Source organism: Clinocottus analis, unplaced genomic scaffold (assembly GCF_023055335.1).
Source record: "Clinocottus analis isolate CAN_PGR_092001 unplaced genomic scaffold, fCliAna1.0.p SCAF_41, whole genome shotgun sequence".
Classification (NCBI taxonomy): domain Eukaryota; kingdom Metazoa; phylum Chordata; class Actinopteri; order Perciformes; family Cottidae; genus Clinocottus; species Clinocottus analis.
This window is the reverse complement of record NW_027176165.1, coordinates 517,420-542,419: the sequence shown is the minus strand read 5'-3', so window position 1 is coordinate 542,419 and position 25,000 is coordinate 517,420. Positions and strand designations below refer to the sequence as shown.

At 43.7% G+C, this 25,000-nt stretch overlaps 1 protein-coding gene across 15 annotated transcripts in view; it reads right to left on the bottom strand.

Moving 5' to 3' along the window:
• cacna1ba (calcium channel, voltage-dependent, N type, alpha 1B subunit, a) overlaps window positions 1–25,000 on the bottom strand; it is a 94,717-nt gene that overhangs the window by 62,504 nt on the left and 7,213 nt on the right. For all 15 annotated transcript variants that reach the window (XM_068598862.1, XM_068598858.1, XM_068598849.1 and 12 more), the window contains exons 4-6: window positions 4,241–4,332; window positions 3,681–3,833; window positions 1,492–1,679 (exon numbers count right to left, since the gene is read on the bottom strand). In XM_068598862.1, coding sequence (XP_068454963.1) covers window positions 1,492–1,679; window positions 3,681–3,833; window positions 4,241–4,332 — 433 coding nt within the window. The remainder of the gene's footprint in view (window positions 1–1,491; window positions 1,680–3,680; window positions 3,834–4,240; window positions 4,333–25,000) is intronic.

The following is a 25,000-nucleotide window of genomic DNA, read 5'->3' as shown; positions in this document are numbered from 1 at the left end:
CACACTAATCATAGATGGGCTATATTCTGTACTAAATTAATAACAAACACTATTTTACCTCACTTCATCAGAGTCACGCTTAGATAAACTGTTAACATATTGTGTTGTTTTATAGTATAAAGAAAAGCAACCATATGCGTCATTTGAAAATAAAAAAACTGTAATGAAGAGAATAAAAATAAAAAATAATAATAATTTTTTGTGTTCCATCATCAAACTGTTAGTTTTGTAAAATACAAGTTATTTTCTTTTCTAAATTCTTTCTGCTTTTTGTATAAATGTTACTATAACTGTTTTGAGTAAACTTGTCTTCTATCACGCTGATTTAATACACCGCAGCACATTCCTGTAACCACAAACACGCTACAGTCTGAACCAGTCTGAACCAGACTGAACTGGACTGAACCAGACTGAACCAGACTGAACTGGACTGAACCAGTCTGAACGGGACTGAACCAGACTGAACCAGTCTGAACCAGACTGAACCAGACTGAACCGGATCTGTTGCCCAATCTGTTGCCCTCTCTCAACCCTACGAGGACAAACTCACACTGCAAAACAATAGCTGTTTAATCATTTAACCTCTTGCATTATTGTTTTGTTGGCATGATATAATCTTGACTTTGTGCAAATGGCAGAGAGCTGATGTGCTTCCTGCTAGCAGTGAAGCTGTGCTGCTGATGGGAGGATGGCTGTTGAGTCATGCTCCTCATGCTCCCTCTGAGCATCCCAGAGGAAAGCTGAGAGGGAAGGAGGCAGACTGTTGTGCTCACTGGCTTTTACAGACTGCTTTGTAACTTACTTAGCTGGAAGGACACTAAATGTTATCACACCTCTACAGATATAAAACTACAGTATTCAATGCCAGCAGAACAGCCCATGCATAAGTCCTATAGTTCTGAATCCATAAACAACCACCACTAAGATCTACAAACTAGTCTACTGCATGTGTGTCACAAATGTGCTTCCTGTTAATATCTGTGCCACTAGACTGTGCAGTTGAAGCATAACAGTAATCTCCTCAAATTTTGGAGATTAAATTTGTTTTTGCACATCGTCTGTCTTGTTTTCCTGTTTTGTTTTGTTACTCTCGTCTCCTCTTATTGTCCATGTGTATTTCCTGTCTGGTTGAATACCTCCTCAGTTGTAATGATCATGAATAGTTGAAGGTATATTGTGGCCTGATTGTCACTTCATTCAGCTTGGCAGCATGCTTCTGTGAGATTATAGGATTAGAATGTGTTTTGTTTTGTCCTAACCAATTAGCATCAAGTAACAAATCTGCCGTTGATAGGAAGCTGTGATTAATGGGAGCAACCGGCATTCTTGAAGAATATGCTAATGAGGAGTTGTTGTTGGGTGAAGTTAAGTGTACCTTTGTGAGCAGCCACATGGGGTAAGACATGAGCTAGCTGACTCTGCAGGCAGGCTGCTGTTGATCCTGCCTCTGCTCCACGGTTCTTAAGCAACAGCACTCAGAAGTGGACTCACGTTGTACAGGATGTCCACCCATCCCTCCATCGTGATGCACTGGAAAACCGTGAGAACTGCGAAGAGGATATTGTCAAAGTTGGTGATGCCAAAGTTGGGTCCGGTCCAGTACTCCTTGCAGGCTGTGCCGTTGGCGCAGGTCCTGGCTGGAGCCTCCAGGCCGCAGGGGAAGTCTGCTGCCTGCTCGTCTGCAGACACACACATCATCACACACACACACATCATCACACACTCAGAACACACCGAGATATCCTGAGAGAAGGCTGGGATGTATTATGTAAAAGTACTCTTTCTTAGACGAAAAGGAGGACATGTCAAATAGCATATGAATAATATATGGCTTCCACTACACTGATACACAGAGTGGCTGTTTTTATCCTCTGTGACTCAAACAGAGTTTCAGTGGTGATGATATCAGCCTCGGCCTGAACCCTGGGTCACGGCTGGGGAGCGGACCACACTGTGTACCGGTTGTTTATGGTCTTTGATTCTGGTCCAGTTACCCAAACCGCTTCAAAGCCTCCGAATAACCTGAGCTGCACGTCTCAGGACTGTGGGAGGAAGACCAAGAACCCGGGGAACCGACCCGGGGAACGTGCAGACTCCACACAGAGGGGTCGAGTCCCAATCAGGCCAGTGAGGTGCTTTAGGGAGACAGTGCACCTCTAGACCACTAGACCACTACACCTCTACACCTCTACACCACTACACCTCTACACCTCTACACCACTACAGCTCTACACCACTACACCTCTACACCTCTACAGCTCTACAGCTCTACACCTCTACACCTCTACACCACTACACCTCTACACCTCTACACCTCTACACCACTACACCACTACAGCTCTACACCACTACACCACTACACCACTACACCTCTACACCTCTACACCTCTACACCACTACACCACTACACCTCTACATCTCTACACCTCTATACCTCTACACCTCTACACCTCTACACCTCTACACCACTACACCTCCAGACCTCTACATCTCTACACCACTACATCTCTACACCACTACACCTCTACACCACTACACCTCTACACCACTACACCACTACATCTCTACACCACTACACCTCCAGACCTCTACATCTCTACACCACTACACCTCTACACCACTACACCACTACACCTCTACACCACTACACCACTACACCTCTACACCTCTACACCTCTACACCACTACACCTCTACACCACTACACCACTACACCACTACACCTCCAGACGTCTACATCTCTACACCACTACACCTCTACACCACTACACCTCTACACCTCTACACCTCTACACCACTACACCTCTACACCACTACACCACTACACCACTACACCTCCAGACGTCTACATCTCTACACCACTACACCTCTACACCACTACACCTCTACACCTCTACACCTCTACACCACTACACCTCTACACCTCTACACCTCTACACCTCTACACCACTACACCTCTACACCACTACACCACTACACCTCTACACCACTACACCACTACATCTCTACACCACTACACCTCCAGACCTCTACATCTCTACACCACTACACCTCTACACCACTACACCTCTACACCACTACACCACTACATCTCTACACCACTACACCTCTACACCACTACACCACTACACCTCTACACCACTACACCTCCAGACCTTTACACCACTACACCACTACACCTCCAGACCTCTACACCTCTACACCACTACACCTCCAGACCTCTACACCTCTACACCACTACACCTCCAGACCTCTACACCTCTACACCACTACACCTCCAGACCTCTACACCTCTACACCACTACACCTCCAGACCTCTACACCTCTACACCACCGTGCAGCCTCAGCATATCATAGTTCAGGGACATAATTGGAACATATCATAAAAGGGGGCACCTTGTTATAAAAACGGGTTTGTCAATGGGACTTGGAGCCTCTTCCAAATGTGTGCCTTATGCTTTGCAGAAAAATCAATAAGTAATTTCAAAACTGGGTGTTTTTCACGGTTGGACTGAGTAAAAACTTGATGTCTATACATTTCATGTAAGTTGACCTCAGTCCGTTGTTTGGATAAAAGTGTTCGCTAAATGAAATGTAAGCCGTTACAACAGAGATGAATCAGGTTCTATCAGCGTATGGTGCACATCAACACTGCTTCCTCCCTCACTTTCCTCTGCTCACCTGTGTCGATTCTGAAGCAGGTGCGATGGAACTTGCCCATGTAGAAGTCAAGGCCGATGATGGCGAACATGAGGATGGCAAAGAAGAGCAGCAAGCCGATCTGCAGCAGAGGCACCATGGCTTTCATGATGGACTTCAACACCACCTGAAGACCTGATGCAGAGGAGAAAAACAGAAGCTAACATGTTTTTTATTAAAACGTTATTTTGATTGTTTTGTTAATTGTCTTTATCGGAGAGTGACAATATGAGGAGAGACAGGAAACATGGGGAAAAAGTGAGAAGGGTAAAACACGGTCATCTGCTATTATATAGTGTCTAATCACACCGGGAGAGATTCTTAACCTGAAGAGATTGATAAAGCCCACAATCTGTCAAAAACCCAAAACAGCGTGAAGGCTGAAATGACTCAGACTGTGGTGTTACTGTTGTCTGAAGACCGCTTGCCCGCCGGCCTGAGGCCGATAACGGGGTTGAAGGTGCCGGTAACAGCCCGCGTCACACCGGGGTTTCGGGTTTTGACCCCCTGGAATGATGTGTGAAAAAGTGAAGCTGACTTACTTGGAATGCCAGAGACGAGTTTCAGCGGCCGCAGCACTCTCACCGCCCGCAGCGTGGTCAGGTCAAAGTCGGCTCCCACGGTGGCCAGCATGCTGCACACAGCAGGGACAAAGGAAGCAGTGTTCAGGCAGCAGCTGCGTAACTGAAACATCATTACAGGTGCTTCATTCTTAACATCATCATTACGATCATTGTCATTGGTGAACAAGCACATGAGGCAGCAACAGGTTGATCATCGTAATGATGTTCTAGCAGAGCTGCTTACAGAACCAACACAGTAATCTGGTCCTATGAAAGTGTTCAAGTGTTCACGATGAACCTCTATTTGAACCACACCTCCTCCACAGGCTGCGTCACGGTGTCCTCATGTTTAAGTTGATTTCATTCCATTTAATGCGTGTAACTACAGTCATTGTGTTTGGGCTTTTACCCACACTGAACACGGTGCCTGAACACATCCTGTGTGTTTAGAGCTGCTCAGCTTACTCTGCTTTCACTGCACAGGCAGGAAGACATCGGATATGGAACCATAACAGCTTTAACAACATCAACGTGAGAGATCATTTACACACACATGAAGATCCATGTATGTTAACCAGAGTCCTATTAACAACCAATGACATTCAGTTTGAACAGAGATATAACAGTGTCTAACCATAATGCATGGAGCCTGTCTGTCATCTGTCTGTCTGTCATCTGTCTGTCTGTCATCTGTCTGTCTGTCATCTGTCTGTCTGTCTGTCACAAAGTACAAGCATTGTACAGAGTGGATGTTCATGCTGTAGCAGAAAGAAACATGCTATTCATTTTCAAATGGACTTAATAAAAGAACACTAAAATCAGGGAAGATGAAAGGGAATAAGACAAATACTATAAATATTATTAACATGATTACATGATGAATATTTGTGAAGGGAGACACTAAGAATCTATCTTTAATTGGCAATAACAGCAAGTTAAACTGACACGTTTCAGAGATATAATATATGTATATAGCTCATGCAACTTGTGAAGATTAAAATATGTCAACAAAGTATTCATCAAGCTCTGAGCGAGCCTGATAAAGCATTCATAAAGCAACTCAGAGTGAAATACATGAGCTCCATTATCAGTTCATGAAAGCTGTTTGAAACAGAAAATACCGGTTCTTTTTTTAATGAGATGAAATAGAAAACTCAACCTAATCTTTGCCTTCAGCCCAATACTAAGCCCACGCCTGTACATCTAGTGTCCGTGTCTGAGTGCTGACTCCTGTTTAGTGAAAACACTCTGCAGGAGCGAGGACAACGTGAAGCACGTATTCATGATCCATTACAACGTGACGCCGTGATTTCCTTCCACGTAGCATCTCGCTCCACCACCGACGTGATGCTCCAACATGACCTCAGGTTATCACTCCATCACTGTGCATCATAACACGCTACACTACACACAACTTTAAACAGAGATGGTTTTTTTGTGATCATTGATTTCAAAATAAAGGCGCAGCAACGAGTCTCGACTTTCCTTCAGTTTTCAAATGAGCCTCAGCGGACTGCGGATAAACTCTCAGATTGACCATCTCTACGGTGTACTAGAAAATATGAACCTGTAGTAAAAGAAAAGATTGACATTTACATCGGAGCGTGGGCTGAGATGCCAGCCGACGTCTGAAAGAGCTTTGAAATGATCCCTCAAGTTTTCTGCAAATCATATCCATAAGCAGGGCGAGACCGAATAGTTTGAGGCTTCATTCAAAGTCCAGGTTCTGGAATTCCTTCCGTATTTCAGAACGTCATGCAGGATTCCAGAATATCTGGATCTTGGAATATCTGAATATCTGGATCCTGGAATGTACCCGTCTCACTTTCATCCCTCTCACCTGTTAGCCACACCCACCCCATCAGCTCCATCCCTCTCACCTGTTAGCCACACCCACCTCATCAGCTCCATCCCTCTCATCTGTTAGCCACACCCACCTCATCAGCTCCATCAGTCTCACCTGTTAGCCACACCCACCTCATCAGCTCCATCAGTCTCACCTGTTAGCCACACCCACCTCATCAGCTCCATCCCTCTCATCTGTTAGCCACACCCACCCCATCAGCTCCATCAGTCTCACCTGTTAGCCACACCCACCTCATCAGCTCGATCCCTCTCACCTGTTAGCCACACCCACCCCATCAGCTCCATCCCTCTCACCTGTTAGCCACACCCACCTCATCAGCTCCATCAGTCTCACCTGTTAGCCACACCCACCTCATCAGCTCCATCCCTCTCACCTGTTAGCCACACCCACCCCATCAGCTCCATCAGTCTCACCTGTTAGCCACACCCACCTCATCAGCTCCATCCCTCTCACCTGTTAGCCACACCCACCTCATCAGCTCCATCAGTCTCACCTGTTAGCCACACCCACCTGATCAGCTCCATCAGTCTCACCTGTTAGCCACACCCACCCCATCAGCTCCATCACTCTCACCTGTTAGCCACACCCACCTCATCAGCTCCATCAGTCTCACCTGTTAGCCACACCCACCTCATCAGCTCCATCAGTCTCACCTGTTAGCCACACCCACCCCATCAGCTCCATCCCTCTCACGTGTTAGCCACACCCACCTCATCAGCTCCATCAGTCTCACCTGTTAGCCACACCCACCCCATCAGCTCCATCCCTCTCACCTGCCCACTCTGCTGCAGCTACTCTTCAGTATTTACAGCCTGAAAAAGACAGGACACATGTTTACATACGCTACACTCTGTTGAAGAACTGCAGCTTTTTGTTTTACATAGTTATTTCTTCAAAATGCCTGAATCAACAGCAGTTTAAGGCTTCGTTGGTGTGAGTAGACTTGGGGAGCGCTGGTGCACAGGCAGCTTCCATATTAACGGCCGTGGAGACGGAGTACCACTGCATCCTCTTGAGTCCACATGTGCGAGCAGAGCAGCCCTTCTAATGTCCCTGAAAGCTTCACCAAATATTGAGATCTGGGAAAGCGGACCAGGCAGCAGCATGGAAACATCCTGTGTCTCACAGTCAGTGGAGCGAGATGAAGGATGAGTGCAACTGAGCAAAGAGCTTCTTCATTTGTTTAATTTATGATGGCACAGGACAAAGACATTGAGCGTGGGCAAAAGGTTTCACAGTCTTTGTGGTTCCACTCCAGGTCTGTTGTGAGTCAGTAACACATGGAACAATAAAGCAGTAACGTCCAGCTGTTGATCAGTTAAATATAGTGGATCTGAGCAATATATGCACTGTTAAGCCAAACCATATGGTGTATGCATTGTTAGGAAATACTTTGGTATTTAATATACTTTCACCATGGCCAAAACCAAAAACAATCAAGACAGGACCCTCAAGCCCTGAACCCTCAAGCCCTGAACCCTCAAGCCCTGAACCCTGAAGCCCTGAACCTTCAAGTACTGAACCCTCAAGCCCTGAACCCTCAAGCCCTGAACCCTCAAGCCCTGAACCTTCAAGTCCTGAACCCTCTGGGACTCACTGAGTCAGCTCTGAGTGGGTGAGTGTGAGAGTCTTCAGGGCTTGATGGTGTAAACATGGATGACAGCACTTTGCTGCAACATCACATGACTACATATACAAATATTGCATACAATTCTCCATTTATTTTCTACTTTTCATTCACTGATTTGAACGTCTTCCTCTCAAGATGAGAAGTCATTTTAAATTATGAAGGGGTTCATAAAGGGCTCAACATGTCTGCCACAGAGCCCTCAGGCACTCCACCATGTGACACCCCTAAACCCTCAAGCACTTCACGGGAGCCTCAAAGTCTGAGTTCCTCAGGGTGGAGGTGGGATCGAGCCAGAGACAACTCTGCCTCCCCACCAAACAAGTGATGCCAACAATCAATCCATTCACAAGTCAAGCTGTACAGAAGAGGTCAGTGACTTTTTGATTTAAATTGACCAACTCTCCGGACTCGACCAGCAACAGCTCTGATTACCTCTCACACTCCACAGAGATTTCCAGCAGCTCCGTGAAAGCCTTGAATTCAGCCAAGAACCAATAACCACACAAACCAAGGAAAAAAACCCCTCCAACACACATTACTTCCATCAGAACTCATCAGTTTCTCAGAGCGCACACAAGATGACGACCCAGAACAGCCGATCAAGGAATTCATGACCACGAACCCCAAAATGTCCTTAACACAGTGAAGGACATCACATTCCACGAAGTTCCTGCATTGGACCAACACCCCTCTAACGAGCGGCCACGTCCCATCTTTACAAACTCTTTAAACAAAACCAGGTACAGCGAATGAAAGAAATGAAACCAGATGGAGCGTTGTGAGTCCAGCAGAGCTAAACGCCCAATACTGCACGCAGTGTTCTGACTGACCCTGAAATGTCCTATTTAAATGAATATTCATAACGCCACCATAATCTGAATTGGCTTGGTGCCAAGAAAACATCCTCCTGCAGCTGCAGGGAGGAGAAAAGAAAGAAGAGGAGGTTTCCAGGGTTCTGACTGCACTGTTATCCCCAGAGAGAAGACAAAGGCTAGAAATAACAAGTGTGGACGAGCAATGATGAGGGTGAGGAAGACTCCAGCTGGACTCAGGACAATGTCTGGAGGAACAGACAGAGCCACGGAACAAGAAGTGAATTGAATAATAAGTAGAATGAATAATAATAAAATCAAAGCAGATCAAAACACTGTGGAAAATATGAGAATAATTTCCCTTTGCACAAACTGTGGTAATCAGCTTTCTAAGTCTTGACACATAAAGACACAGCCGGCCTATGGCCATGAGTTAATGATGATACTCTAACGCTGAAACATGTTGACATGAAAGGTGAGGTTGTAAATGTCCTACCTCCACCGTCAGTACTCTAAAGATACGTTGGTTCTAGTAAAGGTACAAAAGTAGTCGCAGCGTACATTCTTAGTCGGGTGTCCCTGACATTGTTATGTTCATAGTTAAACTATCAGATTGCTCTGATCTATTGTCGTCTGGTCTGTTATGATTCACTCTCACAATAAAAATAAATGAGTCACTTATTAGTCCCACAATGAGGAAATGTATTATCTGCATTTTAAAAGTTAAAGAGCAGTGGCCTTGTGAAGCACAGGGAACAGTGTCTTGCTCAAGGACATCCAACATGCAAACTATGGGAAGACCAAGGATGGAACCGGCAACCTCGTGGGTCATGACGGCCACATTATCCCACCACGGAAATGATTTAACAGTGAGCGTGTCAGTCAAATCAGGCTGGAACATCAACTATTCCAGTTCACCCCTAACTTAAAGTATTCAAAATAGTCAATATAAGTATTATTATTATTTACTTTACATATTATACCACTGATATATACATTAATGTGCAAACAGCATTTCAATGTCGAAGATATTTAAAGTTGAGAATCTATGTTAATCTATAGAAATGCATTTTTTTTAACTGAACTCATGTTTATTATACAACATGTTGTGTTTAAAAAATTTGAATCGAAAAAAAAGTAACTATAGAACTACAGTTATTATGTATCCTCTGGTTAATTCGTCCTATGGGTGGCAGTAAAACCTTTTTTATTCATATCTGAACATACAACTGATATGTGTTCATGCCTGTGGTTGCACATGCTGGTTTGCTGTTCACTGTTCTGAACACTGAACAGCCCTTTGTCTTTACACTGTAACACATCTCATGGAGATGTATAGGCACTGTGAATCAGACAGAGATAAGAAGAGAACAGGAGGGTGAGAGGGATGCAAAGCCAGCAGATGAGAAGAGAGAGAGGAAGCCACAGTGGAGATAACCGAAGGTGTAACATAGAAACAAAGGAGGCTGATCTCTCTCGAGACCAACACTACACTTAGAAAGGTAACAGGCTGTTCTTTACATACACATATACACCGTTACTGTACGGTCAGGGAGCAGATTAAAGTATTCAGCTCCTGATGGAGAGCCCTATTGTTGTGCGATGTGAAATACAAATATCTCTAGTTTTCGAATGACAACGTGTCATATGTTAATACTTGGAAAATGATCTGGATACTATTACTATTGTGAAAAAGAAAAAAAAAGAAAAACTCCTTGCCCAGTCCCCTTGCCCAGGCCCCTTGCCCAGGCCCCCTACCCAAGTCCCTTGCCCAGTCCCCTTGCCAAGGCCCCTTGCCCAGGCCCCCTACCCAAGTCCCTTGCCCATTCCACTTGCCCAGGCCCCTTGCCCAGGCCCCCTACCCAAGTCCCTTGCCCAGTCCCCTTGCCAAGGCCCCTTGCCCAGGACCCCTGCCCATTCCCCTTGCCCAGTCCCCTAGTCAACGCCCCTTGCCCATTCCCCTTGCCCAGTCCCCTTGCCCAGTCCCCCTGCCCATTCCCCTTGCCCAGGACCCCTGCCCATTCCCCTTGCCCAGTCCCCTAGTCAACGCCCCTTGCCCATTCCCTTTGCCCAGTCCCCTTGCCCAGTCCCCCTGCCCATTCCCCTTGCCCAGGACCCCTGCCCATTCCCCTTGCCCAGTCCCCTAGTCAACGCCCCTTGCCCATTCCCTTTGCCCAGTCCCCTTGCCCAGTCCCCCTGCCCATTCCCCTTGCCCATTCCCCTTGTCCAGTCCCCTTGCCCAGGCCCCTTGCCCAGCCCCCCTGCCCAGGACCCCTGCCCATTCCCCTTGCCCAGGCCCCTTGCCCAGGCCCCTTGCCCAGGACCCCTGCCCATTCCCCTTGCCCAGGCCCCTTGCCCAGGCCCCCTACCCAAGTCCCTTGCCCAGTCCCCTTGCCCAGGCCCCCTACCCAAGTCCCTTGCCCAGTCCCCTTGCCCAGGCCCCCTACCCAAGTCCCTTGCCCAGTCCCCTTGCCCAGGCCCCTTGCCCATTCCCCTTGCCCAGTCCCCTTGGGCAAAGGGCCCTGTGGGCAAAGAGCCAATATTTATACTCCTCGTGATCTGTATTCACACTCATGTTTTACATCTTCTTTACTCATCTAATCGCTTCCGCCCATCTAACTTTGTTTTAGGTGTTATTAAACGTCAATCACTCTGGCCTACTCAACACTTGTGTCGCTTGCTTGCAGACAAAGCCGTTTTTGAGCTGTTTCACAGGACCACGGGCTGAGCGCCAAGGGCCACGAGCTAAGGGCTAAAAGGGCCAAAGGCCAACGGCCAAGAGGGCCAAAGGCCAAGCGCCAAAGGCCGAGGGCCAAAAGGGACAAAGGCCAAGGCCAAAGAGGATCAAAGGCCAAGCGCCAAAGGCCAAGGGCCAAAGACCAAGGGCCAAGAGGGCCAAAGGCCAAGGGCCAAAGGCCAAGAGGGCCAAAGGCCAAGCGCAAAAGGCCAAGGGCCAAAAGGGCCAAGGGACTTTGTGCAGCCTGTTTCGATTAAATGTTGACGTTATGCTGTTTAACAGGTTACGCTTGCACATGCGTGACTCACTGATTCTTGGCTTTTTGCCAAAAGCTGACCTCGAGATCCCCCCTTCACAAAAGAAGAAGCTGTAAACTTAGAGGAAACACTGTAGTTTTACTAATTCAACTCTCCGATTCCAGTTTCTTTCTTGTGTGGTCTTTCCATCTGACGCTAACCCAGAGTTAACCACATTTATCTAGCACACTTTCTGGAGTGTTACCATAGCCAACTCATTTTATTCCATGTAAATGAGCCAAATGAAAAAAAACAAAAAAACTTGATGTAATTTCTTTGTCATCATCCAAAATAATGTGAAGTGTCTGGGTATTTTTCGAAGTAGGCCACTGACTGGTCGATATGTGTGATGCATTGGGCAACTTGCCATGTGTTGAGTGGGCAATTTGTGTGTAATCTTTCAAAAATGTGTGTTTGTTTATGTGATATGAATATCTGTCATTACATAGTTGACAGATATCCCTACTATCAATATCGGCCTCAACATTGCAGTTTCGGTTGATAATTTATGGATCCTGAACAACATACAGAGAGGAAAAAAATTGTTGGGATTTTTCAAATGTTTCTTAATTTATCATGTGTATAATTCAGAGTTATCGATGGGCATCTCTAAAGCAATCCTCAAGCCATTTATGTTGTACTGGCGCAGTACAAAGAGACTGGCCCATCTCTGTGAATGACAGTAAGTGCAAATCAATGCTGTGAGTTCAGTGTGAGCTTGGAGCCAAAGCCAGTATAATGGACATCAGCTTAACATAATGACAGATGGCGTTCAATAAACTACACTCATCACTGTCTGGCATGTAGACAAAAACATAACGTGACTGAAGAGGGGAAGCTAACCAGGTCTATAAAGAGCCTATTCAATCATTTGAATTTGGGTGTGGCACTCAAATACAGCCAGAAAACATAAGCTGCATGGCTTTATTTGATGCCCCTGCATATATATATATATATATATATATATATATATATATATATATATATATATATATATATATATATATATATATATATATATATATCACCTTCCTGTTCATAGAACGTCTCAGAAAGATTATTCCATCAGTGCATCTGGCCTCATCATCCCATGTGCAAGATGTACACAGAGATGCTAACACCAAAGCAGCTGTTCTCAACATTTGAGAGGATGCTTGTTAGAACAAAGCATTTGTTCAAAAATGATTTTGTTTTGTCTCTTAAGGCTGTTGAATTTAATTCGCCACAAGATGAAGCCGTAAGGATTCACATTTAACACATGTCACAATCAGCAATTCTGAAACTAGACATACAACATTTGTTAAAAGACAAATGTAAAATAGCAAAAGGATTGTACTTGTATGGCGCTTTTCTTGTCCTACAACCGCTCAAAGCGCTTTAACACTACATCTCATCATTCACCCATTCATACACTGATCACAAGGCTATGCAAGGTGGCACCTGTTCATCATAACTAACTCACGTTCATACAACATGCAGACACCATGTGCACAGCTACGGGAGCAACGTGGGGTTAAGTTTTGTGTCCAAGGACATATCGACGTGGGCGAGCGAAACCGGGGATCAAACTGCTGATCCTCTGATGGCCCAGCAGCTCTGCCACTGACATCACCTCTCACATTCAAGAGAAATGTCCTGATATGGCCATACCATAGCAGTATAGCAGCACAGCAGCATAGTAGTATTTGTAAATGAATAGTTCCCTATACATTGCCATGACAATGGTGTATGTCATCCCCTCTTTTGAAGGCTAATGGGTCATCCACTAAACCGGAGGTCTGTGATTCAATCCCTGGCTGCTCGCATGTCAAAGTGTCTTTGGGTCGAGTTCTGAACCCACCCTCTGCCATCAGTGTGTGAATGGGTGAGTGTTGATATGTAGTATGAAATGAAAACCCATTTACCTACAATACTCCAACACATGCTTTGGCTGACAAATAAAAACAACAGATTGTATAAATATTCTCTAAATTAACCACATTTCCGGAGAACAGAAACTAAATAACTAACTATTGCTTCTGCTCTGTTGCAGTCACATCTCTCTACAGTGGATGTGTATTGGAGGATCAGGGTGAAGGAGTGAGGAGCACAGCTCACGTTTCCCAGCAGGATCCTCCACTTCCCGGGAATAAAGTCCATTTAAACAAATGGCCTGGAAAGTCATGTCCATCGATGCCAGGCAAGCACCTCAATTCCCATCACGGCTCTTTACTGCTATACTGAGCAGAGTTTATGTCCACTAGAATTTGACTGATCTAGGTTTCAGGGAGTGGTGTCACTATTTATTATGGAGCTCTCAACCAGCTGACATGTTTTGTGATATTCAGTATCTTTGACTGTTTTGATTTGTCAAAATTCCAAAACAGATTTTAAATCTAGTGATTCTTCCTCTAAAACCTGACAAAAAGCTTCATCTATTTATACAGAAACAACCTGCAAACCCATGAAGGGCTTCACTAAGCCTGGAACATGGAGGAGATAATACTGCTGTGAATTTGTGGATGTTTCATTCATCGATCAGGTTATTCTAGTATCCAGAGTGACATATTAACACATACCAGTGGCGGGCCGTCAGGGCCAGCAAGGCCTTCTCTGCTGGCCTAAGCAGGCCTAAAGTTATTTTACATTAAAACAAATTATATATATATATATATATATATATATATATATATATATATGTATATATATATATATATATATATATATATATATATATATATAAACTTTTTTTATAATTAAAAGTTATATCTATTTCATAACAACATGTAATGAAATTATTTTTCACTATTTGATTGTGTTGTCATGTTCCAGCTCCTGTCTCCTGCTGCCTTGCTTCCTGTTCCTGTAGCAGGTCGCTGGCAGCTTGACGCTCCTTAACCCTCTTTGACCAATCACATCTCACCTCTGTCTTTCTCTATGTCTCTCTTTCTTCCTTCTGTCTTCTCTCTCTCCGTTAAACACGGTGCGCCTGCTAGCTGCTTCTGGTTCTGTCTACTCACTCTGATGAGGGGGAGCTACGTAGTTGCTGCTGCACCTGGGGCTGCTGGTGCTTCTACCCGCGGCCTCTTCTTGCTGCATGTCTTATCTGCACTGTGCAGGGCCAGTGTCGTGGCTCTGCTGATAGATTTAGACAACATGCATTGTTGTTGACATGACGGGTTGTGCTCTCTCCTTGATGAGCTGCCCGGTGCATTTCCTCCACTGTCGTGCCGCCGGCTCTAAGTCGGCTTGGAAAGGCTCGAGCCGAAGGTGGCACGCCGACTCCGATCATCTGCTTTAGAGCGCTCGTGCCCAGACCTCGCCGCTGCCCGGGTCCGTGGAATATGTGCTCGTGACTTCTCCCCATGCTGCCCCCTGCTCTGTCCACCGGGGCGCGCTGTCATTAGTGCCGCGTTGCGTCTCCAGGGCGGGGATCGGCTCAGTAAAGGGCATCAGGGGTCTGCGGCGATGTCGGCAACCCACCCGACCCGTCTTGAAACACGGACCGAGGAGTCTAACGCGAGTCAGAGGGATCTGAAACCCTGTTGCACAATAAAAGTGAGGGGCAGTGTGCGTCATGCGCACCTCGCAGGTCCGTGGATCGGTGCCCTCGCCCTGTAGGCTCGTGGTGGAGCAGACTTTTTTTTTTCTTTGCTGCGATCACAGCTGGCCTAATGGCCAACACCACGGACCTCCACTGACACATACGCATACATATTACATGTATTTTATTAACAACCTCTTGAACTCTACCTGTCTGCTGGGTTAGGGGGGAATGATTTGTTTGGAATGATGGTTTAGGTTTAGTTTTTGTTCTAAAAAAAGGTAGAGCTTAAAAAAAAAGATGACATGAAATTACTGTCAAAAGGGAGATGTTGAAATCAACTATAGGAGAGAGAATGCAGCTTTAACACATGAAGCATAGACTTCTATACAACCAGAGGAGTCGCCCCCTGGTGGTCAGGAGAGAGAATGCAGCTTTAACACATGAAGCATAGACTTCTATACAACCAGAGGAGTCGCCCCCTGGTGGTCAGGAGAGAGAATGCAGCTTTAACACATGAAGCATAGACTTCTATACAACCAGAGGAGTCGCCCCCTGGTGGTCAGGAGAGAGAATGCAGCTTTAACACATGAAGCATAGACTTCTATACAACCAGATATACTATATAGTTGTATAATATCATCTGTGTCTCTGGAGCTTTGTCAAAATGAGAAACTAGCTCGTTGTGTTTTAAGTGTGTCACCATGATGTCATTGTGTTTTTTCAGTTTTTTCTCCACTGTGAGATTGTATCCACGATATTTACTGACATCTTGTACATTTTGGCTTGGGATTTGAGCACTATAACTTTTTCAGTGAATAAACAGCTCAGCTGCTTCAGAGATGAACTTAGATGACATTAAAAGAAATGGTTGTTAGTCCTGTGTCTGTTAAAAGGGTTTCGGTATCTCATCTTAATGTCCTCCTTGATCTTTCTCCAGAGCACATTACAGCAAGAAGACTTATCTACCGTCCAAAAATAAATGTAAAAGGTATCAGCTGTTTGTGAGCACAGGACCAAAAGCAGTCACGGCGTTTACTGGCAAGGGGTCAAAGGTCATCACCAGGAGTCAGTGGACAGCCAGAGACAGACAGAGAGGATGTTCACCGCTGACAGCAGAGACCAGAGTGTCTGACTGACATGATTTAGTGACATAAGAATAAAATCATAATGATCCATTTTAGCATTCCAGCACATATTTTTGGATAAGATTGGACGTATCACAAGTAAGTAAAGCTGTATATGCCTCAAATACAGTATACTGCAGTCATACTGTGCACAGCGCTTATCAAAGAGGAAAAGATGCACTCTGGAACTGGGCTAATTCATTCACAGTGAAACCTAATCAAATATTTATTTATTCGCTCCATCTCTCTTCAGAGCGGGCTGATTGGAGAGGAGCTCTCTCTGGCCTCCAGAGGCCTGTGGGCTGTGTGCATTAGCCCTGAACACAGAGCATCGTCACAAAGGACGTGATAACCCTCTGTATCCCTCTGGAGCCACAACGCTGATCAGCTGCTGAGATCAGTGTTCACACAGCTGGCGATACAAGCACAATTAATACATTCATTACACAATTTCATTCTCAGGCGATCTGAAAATATAAGATGACTAGTTGCTGACACACAGGACCCGCTGACAGTTGGTGGACGACACCAGTCAATGCATTGTCTACTAATACAAAGGTTCAACCTACAATAATAGCACAGTTCTGCATGGTATTTAATACGTGAATGATGTTTGAAATGAACAATTAAAGTGTTATTAAATTATTTTATTACGGCCATCTGAAATGTTTTGGTCAAGAATGTTTAGTTTTTCACTGAGTTCATTTAACAATGCAGGAGAAGACCATGTGTCATTTGTAGTGATGAACACACCGACAATCATCAGCCAGATGTGCTGCTGCCATCGATGCTACTGAGCTTTTTAGCATATTTAAGAAGATTGTTTTTATTTTCCAGCCAGTTCTGCTTCTCTTCACTTCACTTTGACTCCAAATGAATCCTATTGCTGCTCATGATGACGGGTTCTCTCTGCTGCTGTCAGTTTTCATTTCAGATAGATGTGACCCTCCATCACCGTCACGTTCATCCTCATTCACTTTGTTTATCAGACCGATCCACAAAGACTTTGCACTATTCAAATGTTGTGCATTTGTAACACCTTGTTAAACTCTCAACAGGTGTCTCCTGGATGAAGTGATGGCAGCAGTCTGCTTTTCTCTGAAATCACGTCATAGTTTTTTGGAAAGTTCGATAGTGTATTGCTCATGTGACGGAGCAGCAGGGGGTGTTTCCTGTGAGTCTGGTTGGTTTCCTGCCTCTCGGTGCGTGTCTGCAGAGCTGTGCCGTGTCACACACTGTTACACCAGGAGCACTGAGTCAGAGCAGCACTGAGTCAGAGCAGCACTGAGTCAGAGCAGCACTGAGTCAGAGCAGCACTGAGTCAGAGCAGCACTGAGTCAGAGCAGCACTGCCTCTGTTGGCTCAGGGGAAGCTGGGGATGCTGCTGAGACACAGCTCCTCACAAGGTTTCTACACAGCAAACACAGACTGGCTCTCATCATAATCATATCAATATGCCCGTTGCTGAGGCCGTGCCAGTCCACAGTACGTCTGAGACGACAGCGAGCGAGGAAGACAGACGAGCGGCTTTCAGCAGCAAAGACACAGAGCTTTCTATTTTCCTTTCAGCACAAAACATGAGTTACCAGATGAAAGCACGGCTGTGCAATGTGAGGTTTGTATGGAATTACTTTCAACATCTCAATGATATAACATCTCAATGATATAACATCTCAATGATATAACATCTCAATGATATAACATCTCAATGATATAACTACCATCTTAATAATATAACTACCATCTCACTGATATAACTACCATCTCAATGATATAACTACCATCTCAATGATATAACTACCATCTTAATGATATAACATCTCAATGATATAACATCTTAATGATATAACATCTCACTGATATAACATCTCAATGATATAACATCTCACTGATATAACATCTCAATGATATAACATCTCACTGATATAACATCTCAATGATATAACATCTCAATGATGTAACATCTCAATGATGTAACATCTCAATGATGTAACATCTCACTGATGTAACTACCATCTCAATGATATAACTACCATCTCAATGATATAACTACCATCTCAATGATATAACTACCATCTCAATGATATAACTACCATCTTAATGATATAACTACCATCTTAATGGTATAACTACCATCTTAATGATATAACTACCATCTCACTGATGTAACTACCATCTCAATGATATAACTACCATCTTAATGATATAACTACCATCTCACTGATGTAACTACCATCTCACTGATGTAACTACCATCTCAATGATATAACTACCATCTTAATGATATAACTACCATCTTAATGATGTAACTACCATCTCATTGATATAACTACCATCTTAATGATGTAACTACCATCTTAATGATATAACTACCATCTCACTGATGTAACTACCATCTCAATGATATAACTACCATCTCAATGATATAACTACCATCTCAATGATATAACTACCATCTTAATGATATAACTACCATCTTAATGGTATAACTACCATCTTAATGATATAACTACCATCTCACTGATGTAACTACCATCTCAATGATATAACTACCATCTCAATGATGTAACTACCATCTTACTGATGTAACTACCATCTTAATGGTATAACTACCATCTTAATGGTATAACTACCATCTTAATGATATAACTACCATCTTAATGATATAACTACCATCTTAATGATGTAACTACCATCTCATTGATATAACTACCATCTTAATGATGTAACTACCATCTTAATGATATAACTACCATCTTAATGATGTAACTTCATGGTGACTCCAACCACACAGCTAGCAGCTAACATCAGACATTTAGCTCAAACGTAGGAAATGAAGGAAAGACAACAACTTGGATGCTGCCAGAAGAAATACCAGAAGAACATTAAATATTGGGCCTTAATTGTTTCAAAGTAGAGTGAGGCTGTTGAAGCTCAGAAATAGAAGATCAGAGATTTAGATGTTGGGAATACACATGTTGAACGAATCAAATCACAGTTGAAATGATTGTGAAACTGCATGTAACGTAACTAGTAACTAGTAACTAGTAATGATGCACGGGTCAGAACGTTAGGTTAGATCTTCAAAGCAAACGCTGCATAAACCTTTTTCACAAGATACAGTTATGACAAATTTTCATTAATTTTGCAAAACTCATTTCAGTCATTTGGCAACCTGACTGCGACTAGAACCACGAGAAGCTCGTAAAGTATCCTGAGCTGTGTTTCCCTCACATGTTACACTGCCTGTATTACACATAGAACACACCAACAACCAGCATTTAGTGGAGGAGTAATGTCAGCTTCATGCAGTTATAACCCTCTAAAGCAAAACAAAGGCCTTTGTCAATCAAAATTATGCCAAATTCAAACTTGTGTTCTCAGCACTTCAAACTTGGTAAATTGAGCTTGAGAGTCCAAACTTACAAGAAAAGATAAATGGAGTGTTCTTATCCGACTTTTCATCATTCACCCATTCACCAGCTGCCCATCAGGACGAACATTCATACATTCACACGCTGCAGGAACGGCCCGGGGCCCATGGGGGCCTTGACGATGTGCCCTACCTCTGAGCCACCGCTGGCTCTGTGAACACACAAGTTCACAGTTTGACTCTGAGATCAATGGTCATCCAAAAGAAACCACATTGTGTTCTGAAAACACGTCAGTGTCACTATTAATGACCATAAGTCTGCAAGATGAGAATTACATGGATGGACCAGCTGCTCATCCTGAGGACGAACCCTCCTTCTCTCCCCACGAGGTGACCTCCTGTCTTCAGAACTTCTACAGGCCGCTTTCAGACAAGCTGATTACCGACTGGGTGACACCAAACGTGACGGCCTCTCTGCTCCAGCCGCTGGCTTCCTCTGAGCCGAATAGTGTACAAAAGCCAGAGGAAGTGAGTCGACATGCACTGGACACTGCAACCCCTTCTCGAACTGAAGTTACACACTGCAGGTGGCACTCTGCCTCCAGATGTGTTGGGTGTTTAAATAAATGTCCTCAGCACTGCTGCACATCCTTCAAGCAATTATGGAAGAAACATGTTGGAACGAGTCAAACTAAAGCTCTCCAAGAAGAGACTCAGCCTCGTTGTAAGAATGCAGAGCATGTATTAACTGTCATTTTGAAGTTATGTCATAGCAAGCCACAAAATATCCACAAACACCCAATTAGATGAGCACTTTATGTGTGTGTGTGCAGCAGCAGAGTCATCCAAAAGAATCCATGTTGCATATTAAAGCTGCCTCAGTCAGAGCGCTCAGGGCTTCACCAGCAGACTGAAACACAACGAGATGCTAACGTGTGGCTTCAGGGTCAGATGCTAACAAGAGATGGAGTCAAGTTCATTAAGAGGTTATGGGGGAACAACTGCCTATTGATTGGATTCATGTGGAACTATCTTTATGAAAATGGTAGAATTTAAAAACAGATAGTTTAACATGTTACCTCCTTCCAGACTCACCCTGCATGTACGAACACACAAGACCACGTCAAGTCTTAGCACGGAGCCACCTCACTCCTGCCATGAGACGGTGTGTAAGCTACTGAACACAATGTTACTGAAGCGAGCGGCGCTGAGCTGAGAGTCAGAGGACTGAAGCACTGCAGCTGTTTGGATCCAGACGAGCTGAGGAGGCTCTGCACCAGGAGCTCAATGCACTGTCGATCTGGTGGAGAGGCACATGATGCTCTCACAGCATCTCACGGCAGCATGGGAGTTCCTGCCTGAGTCTCTTGTGTTCATACAACACACAACACTATCAGCTGGAATCAACAAATATGACACCATTTCATATTTTGCTTAATTTGATGGAGAAAACATGCACAGGTTGCCGTGTGCAAAGATATCTCAGGTGATACAGTGATGATGCAAAGTACAATGGAAGCATCAATAAGACCCAAGTTATCATAAAACTGACTATAATAAAACTCTATTTACAGGAAACACTCTGAAATACTGCAGTGGAGGACTTTTGAACTTTCCCTCTGTTGTCCAATGCTAACTCACTGTTAGCATTCATGTTGTGCAGTTTGACAGCACAGCAGTACATGTTGTTGTATTACATGTAGTACATGTTGTATTAACAGCAGTACATGTTGTATTAACAGCAGTATTGTTGCATTAACAGCAGTACATGTTGCATTAACAGCAGTACATGTTGCATTAACAACAGTACATGTTGCATTAACAGCAGTACATGTTGCATTAACAACAGTACATGTTGCATTAACAGCAGTACATGTTGCATTAACAGCAGTACATGTTGCATTAACAGCAGTACATGTTGCATTAACAGCAGTACATGTTGCATTAACAGCAGTACATGTTGCATTAACAACAGTACATGTTGCATTAACAGCAGTACATGTTGCATTAACAACAGTACATGTTGCATTAACAGCAGTATTGTTGCATTAACAGCAGTACATGTTGCATTAACAGCAGTATTGTTGCATTAACAGCAGTATTGTTGCATTAACAGCAGTATTGTTGCATTAGCATACAGGGAGAGGTCTGTCAAAGTGAAGACAGACACCAGTGCAGCGTCACCAGAAGGAGCATGAACCTCCTGCTCTCCTGTTGCTGTGACGTCTCTCTCTCTGAGCTGTAGGAATAGCAGCTCACCAGCAGAGTCCACCTCCTTTCTCAGTGATTATGAAAATACAATATGTGAAACTCATGGAAACACAGACTTAAGTAGAAGACTGACACCAAATGAAATGAGAAGTACATCACGCATTGAATAGCAGCAGTTCATGATGCAACACGTCCAAGAAGGACAAAGGAGCAGCAGGGAGGACAACGTCGGTCATGTGACCAACATGAGGCTTTAGTGAGGCTTTAGTGGGCTGCAGAAGGAAAGGTGACCACATGAGCCGTGACGGTGTTCTCTTGCTCCTTTAGAGCGCATTGACTCAGATAACATGGCTGGTAAGCACAGAGAGAGCGCGACTAAAAGCTCACCTGATCATCACTTCTTTATGGATGAAATATTTGGTGAAAGACACTTATGTGTTCTTTTCTGAGAGTAAAGTGTTTCTGGTGGTTATTGCAAACAGCAGCTGCATAATGTATCTCCTCTAAAACCACAACTCTGTGTGTGAAATAATCAATGTGTGAACATATTGCTTGGGATATTTTGGAGCAGTTGATAGGAGTACTACTCATGCTAAGCTAGGCTAACCACCTCCCGCCTGTAGTCTGTACTAAAAACTGGTTTCCAAGATATTTACATATTCCTTTGAAAGGGGCTGCAGCTTCATGAGCTCATTGCTTTGGTTCATCTGGGATGAGCCCGCTGCACAGTGATGACACCTTAGTGTAAGGAACTTACACCTTAGTGTAAGGTGTCATGTTCAAAACTCCTTGGACATTACCACCAAAGAAAACGTCATAATGATATTACAGAAAGCGGGGCTGATATTCAGAGATCCACCAGAGCTGAAGCAGTGAGTCACTGCTGATGCCTCACGTGGGTTTACTCTCCAGCACATCCTGCAGGAAACGACACCATCATAGAGAAGTGATTTGCTGGCATATGCGTGCATGTGTGTGTGTGTGTGTGTGTGTGTGTGTGTGTGTGTGTGTGTGTGTGTGTGTACATGCATGTTTAAGTGCATTCAGTTGCTTATATGAGCAATTCAGTTCCCTGACAACGTTGCTGGTGAAGGCATTGAAATCCAGACTGCTGCTCTAATGGGCTCCACCCACCCGGTACGGTGAGGTTATTAAGTCAGCCCAATTCAATCAGGCCTGGTCCGCACACACACACACACACACACACACACACACACACACACACACACACACACACACACACACACACACACACACACACACACGCACACATGCATGCACGAACACATGCACACACACACACAGCGTCTGCAGAAGAACTGTGACAAGCCCTCCTCTCTACACTCAGCTGCATGAACACATGCTGCATGCTCATGTCCTAACACACACACACACACACACACACACACACACACACACACACACACACACACACACACACACACACACTATACACACACAGAATACTCACATACTATACCCACACACACACACACTTTACTCACACACACTTTACAACGTGCATCTTAACTGTACAGTTTGTTTGTGTTTAACGTATTAAAACATGTCTGTATGACCAGTACGGTTGACATGTTGGATGTGGTCAGAAATGTTCTGAACATCCTCATCAGTCACTACTTTGAAAACCGGATGTTGTGTCTCGGGGCTCTTTCCGCTCGTTTGAATATGTTTCACGTCAGCGTCAGCTGCAGCTGACAACCCGACTCAGAGAAGACCGGACCCGGGGACCCGGGCTGTTACAGTCCCGGACCCTTTGCTACGCGGGCCGTTACCGTCCCGGACCCGGCGCGACGCGGGCCGTTACCGGCACATCATCAACCTCACACCAACGGGTCTTCAGACCGGCCGTTACCGCCTCACACCGCCCTTTTCTCTTCCTCCACAGAGTTTAGAAATTAAAATATGCTTAAATCCAGCAAGAAAGCAAGAAAACAATAACACAAACACACGATTATAAACGTATTTGTAATAAAGAATGAAACTAAAATATGTGTGTAAGCAACGTATACATGTCACAGTGGTATTTGTAATACGTCAAACACCAACGAAAAACGCTTCAACGTAGTTTAAAATGTGTTTTAGTTCTGGGGGAACATGATTTGTAGGAGACAAAATCTCACGCCAAGTTTTTTGAAAAGTTGGCAGCTCTGAATACAGCGTTAATATTTGATCACTTTGTACTTGAAAAGTTGGCCCCGAGGTTCAAAAGGTTCAGAATCCTGATTTAAAACACTAAACATGTGCTGGTTATATAAAATAATTACTTCAAATATATTACTGCTATTTTACATTACATCTACCACTTATACATAGAAAATACATATACGATATGTATATGACATGTATATAATATGTATATGACATGTATCTGACATCTATATGACATGTATAAAGCATGTATATGACATGTATAAAACATGTATATGACATCTATATGACATCTATATGACATGTATATAACATGTATAAAACATGTATATGACATGTATATAACATGTATATAACATGTATATGACATGTATATAACATGTATAAAACATGTATATGACATGTATATGACATGTATATAACATGTATAAAACATGTATATGACATGTATATGACATGTATATAACATGTATAAAACATGTATATGACATGTATATGACATGTATATAACATGTATATGACATGTATATAACATGTATATAACATGTATAAGACATGTATATGACATGTATATAACATGTATAAGACATGTATATAACATGTATATGACATGTATATGACATGTATAAAACATGTATATGACATGTATATGACATGAATATAACATGTATATGACATGTATATGACATGTATATAACATGTATATGACATGTATATGACATGTATATAACATGTATATAACATGTATATAACATGTATATGACATGTATATAACATGTATATAACATGTATAAGACATGTATAAAACATGTATATGACATGTATATAACATGTATATGACATGTATATAACATGTATATGACATGTATATAACATGTATATAACATGTATATGACATGAGGGGCGGTAATGCAATGTGATGGAATTAGAAAATGATGACAGACATTAAAATATTCGTATCAGGTTGAAATGTTTGCGTGTGTGATAAAGCAGT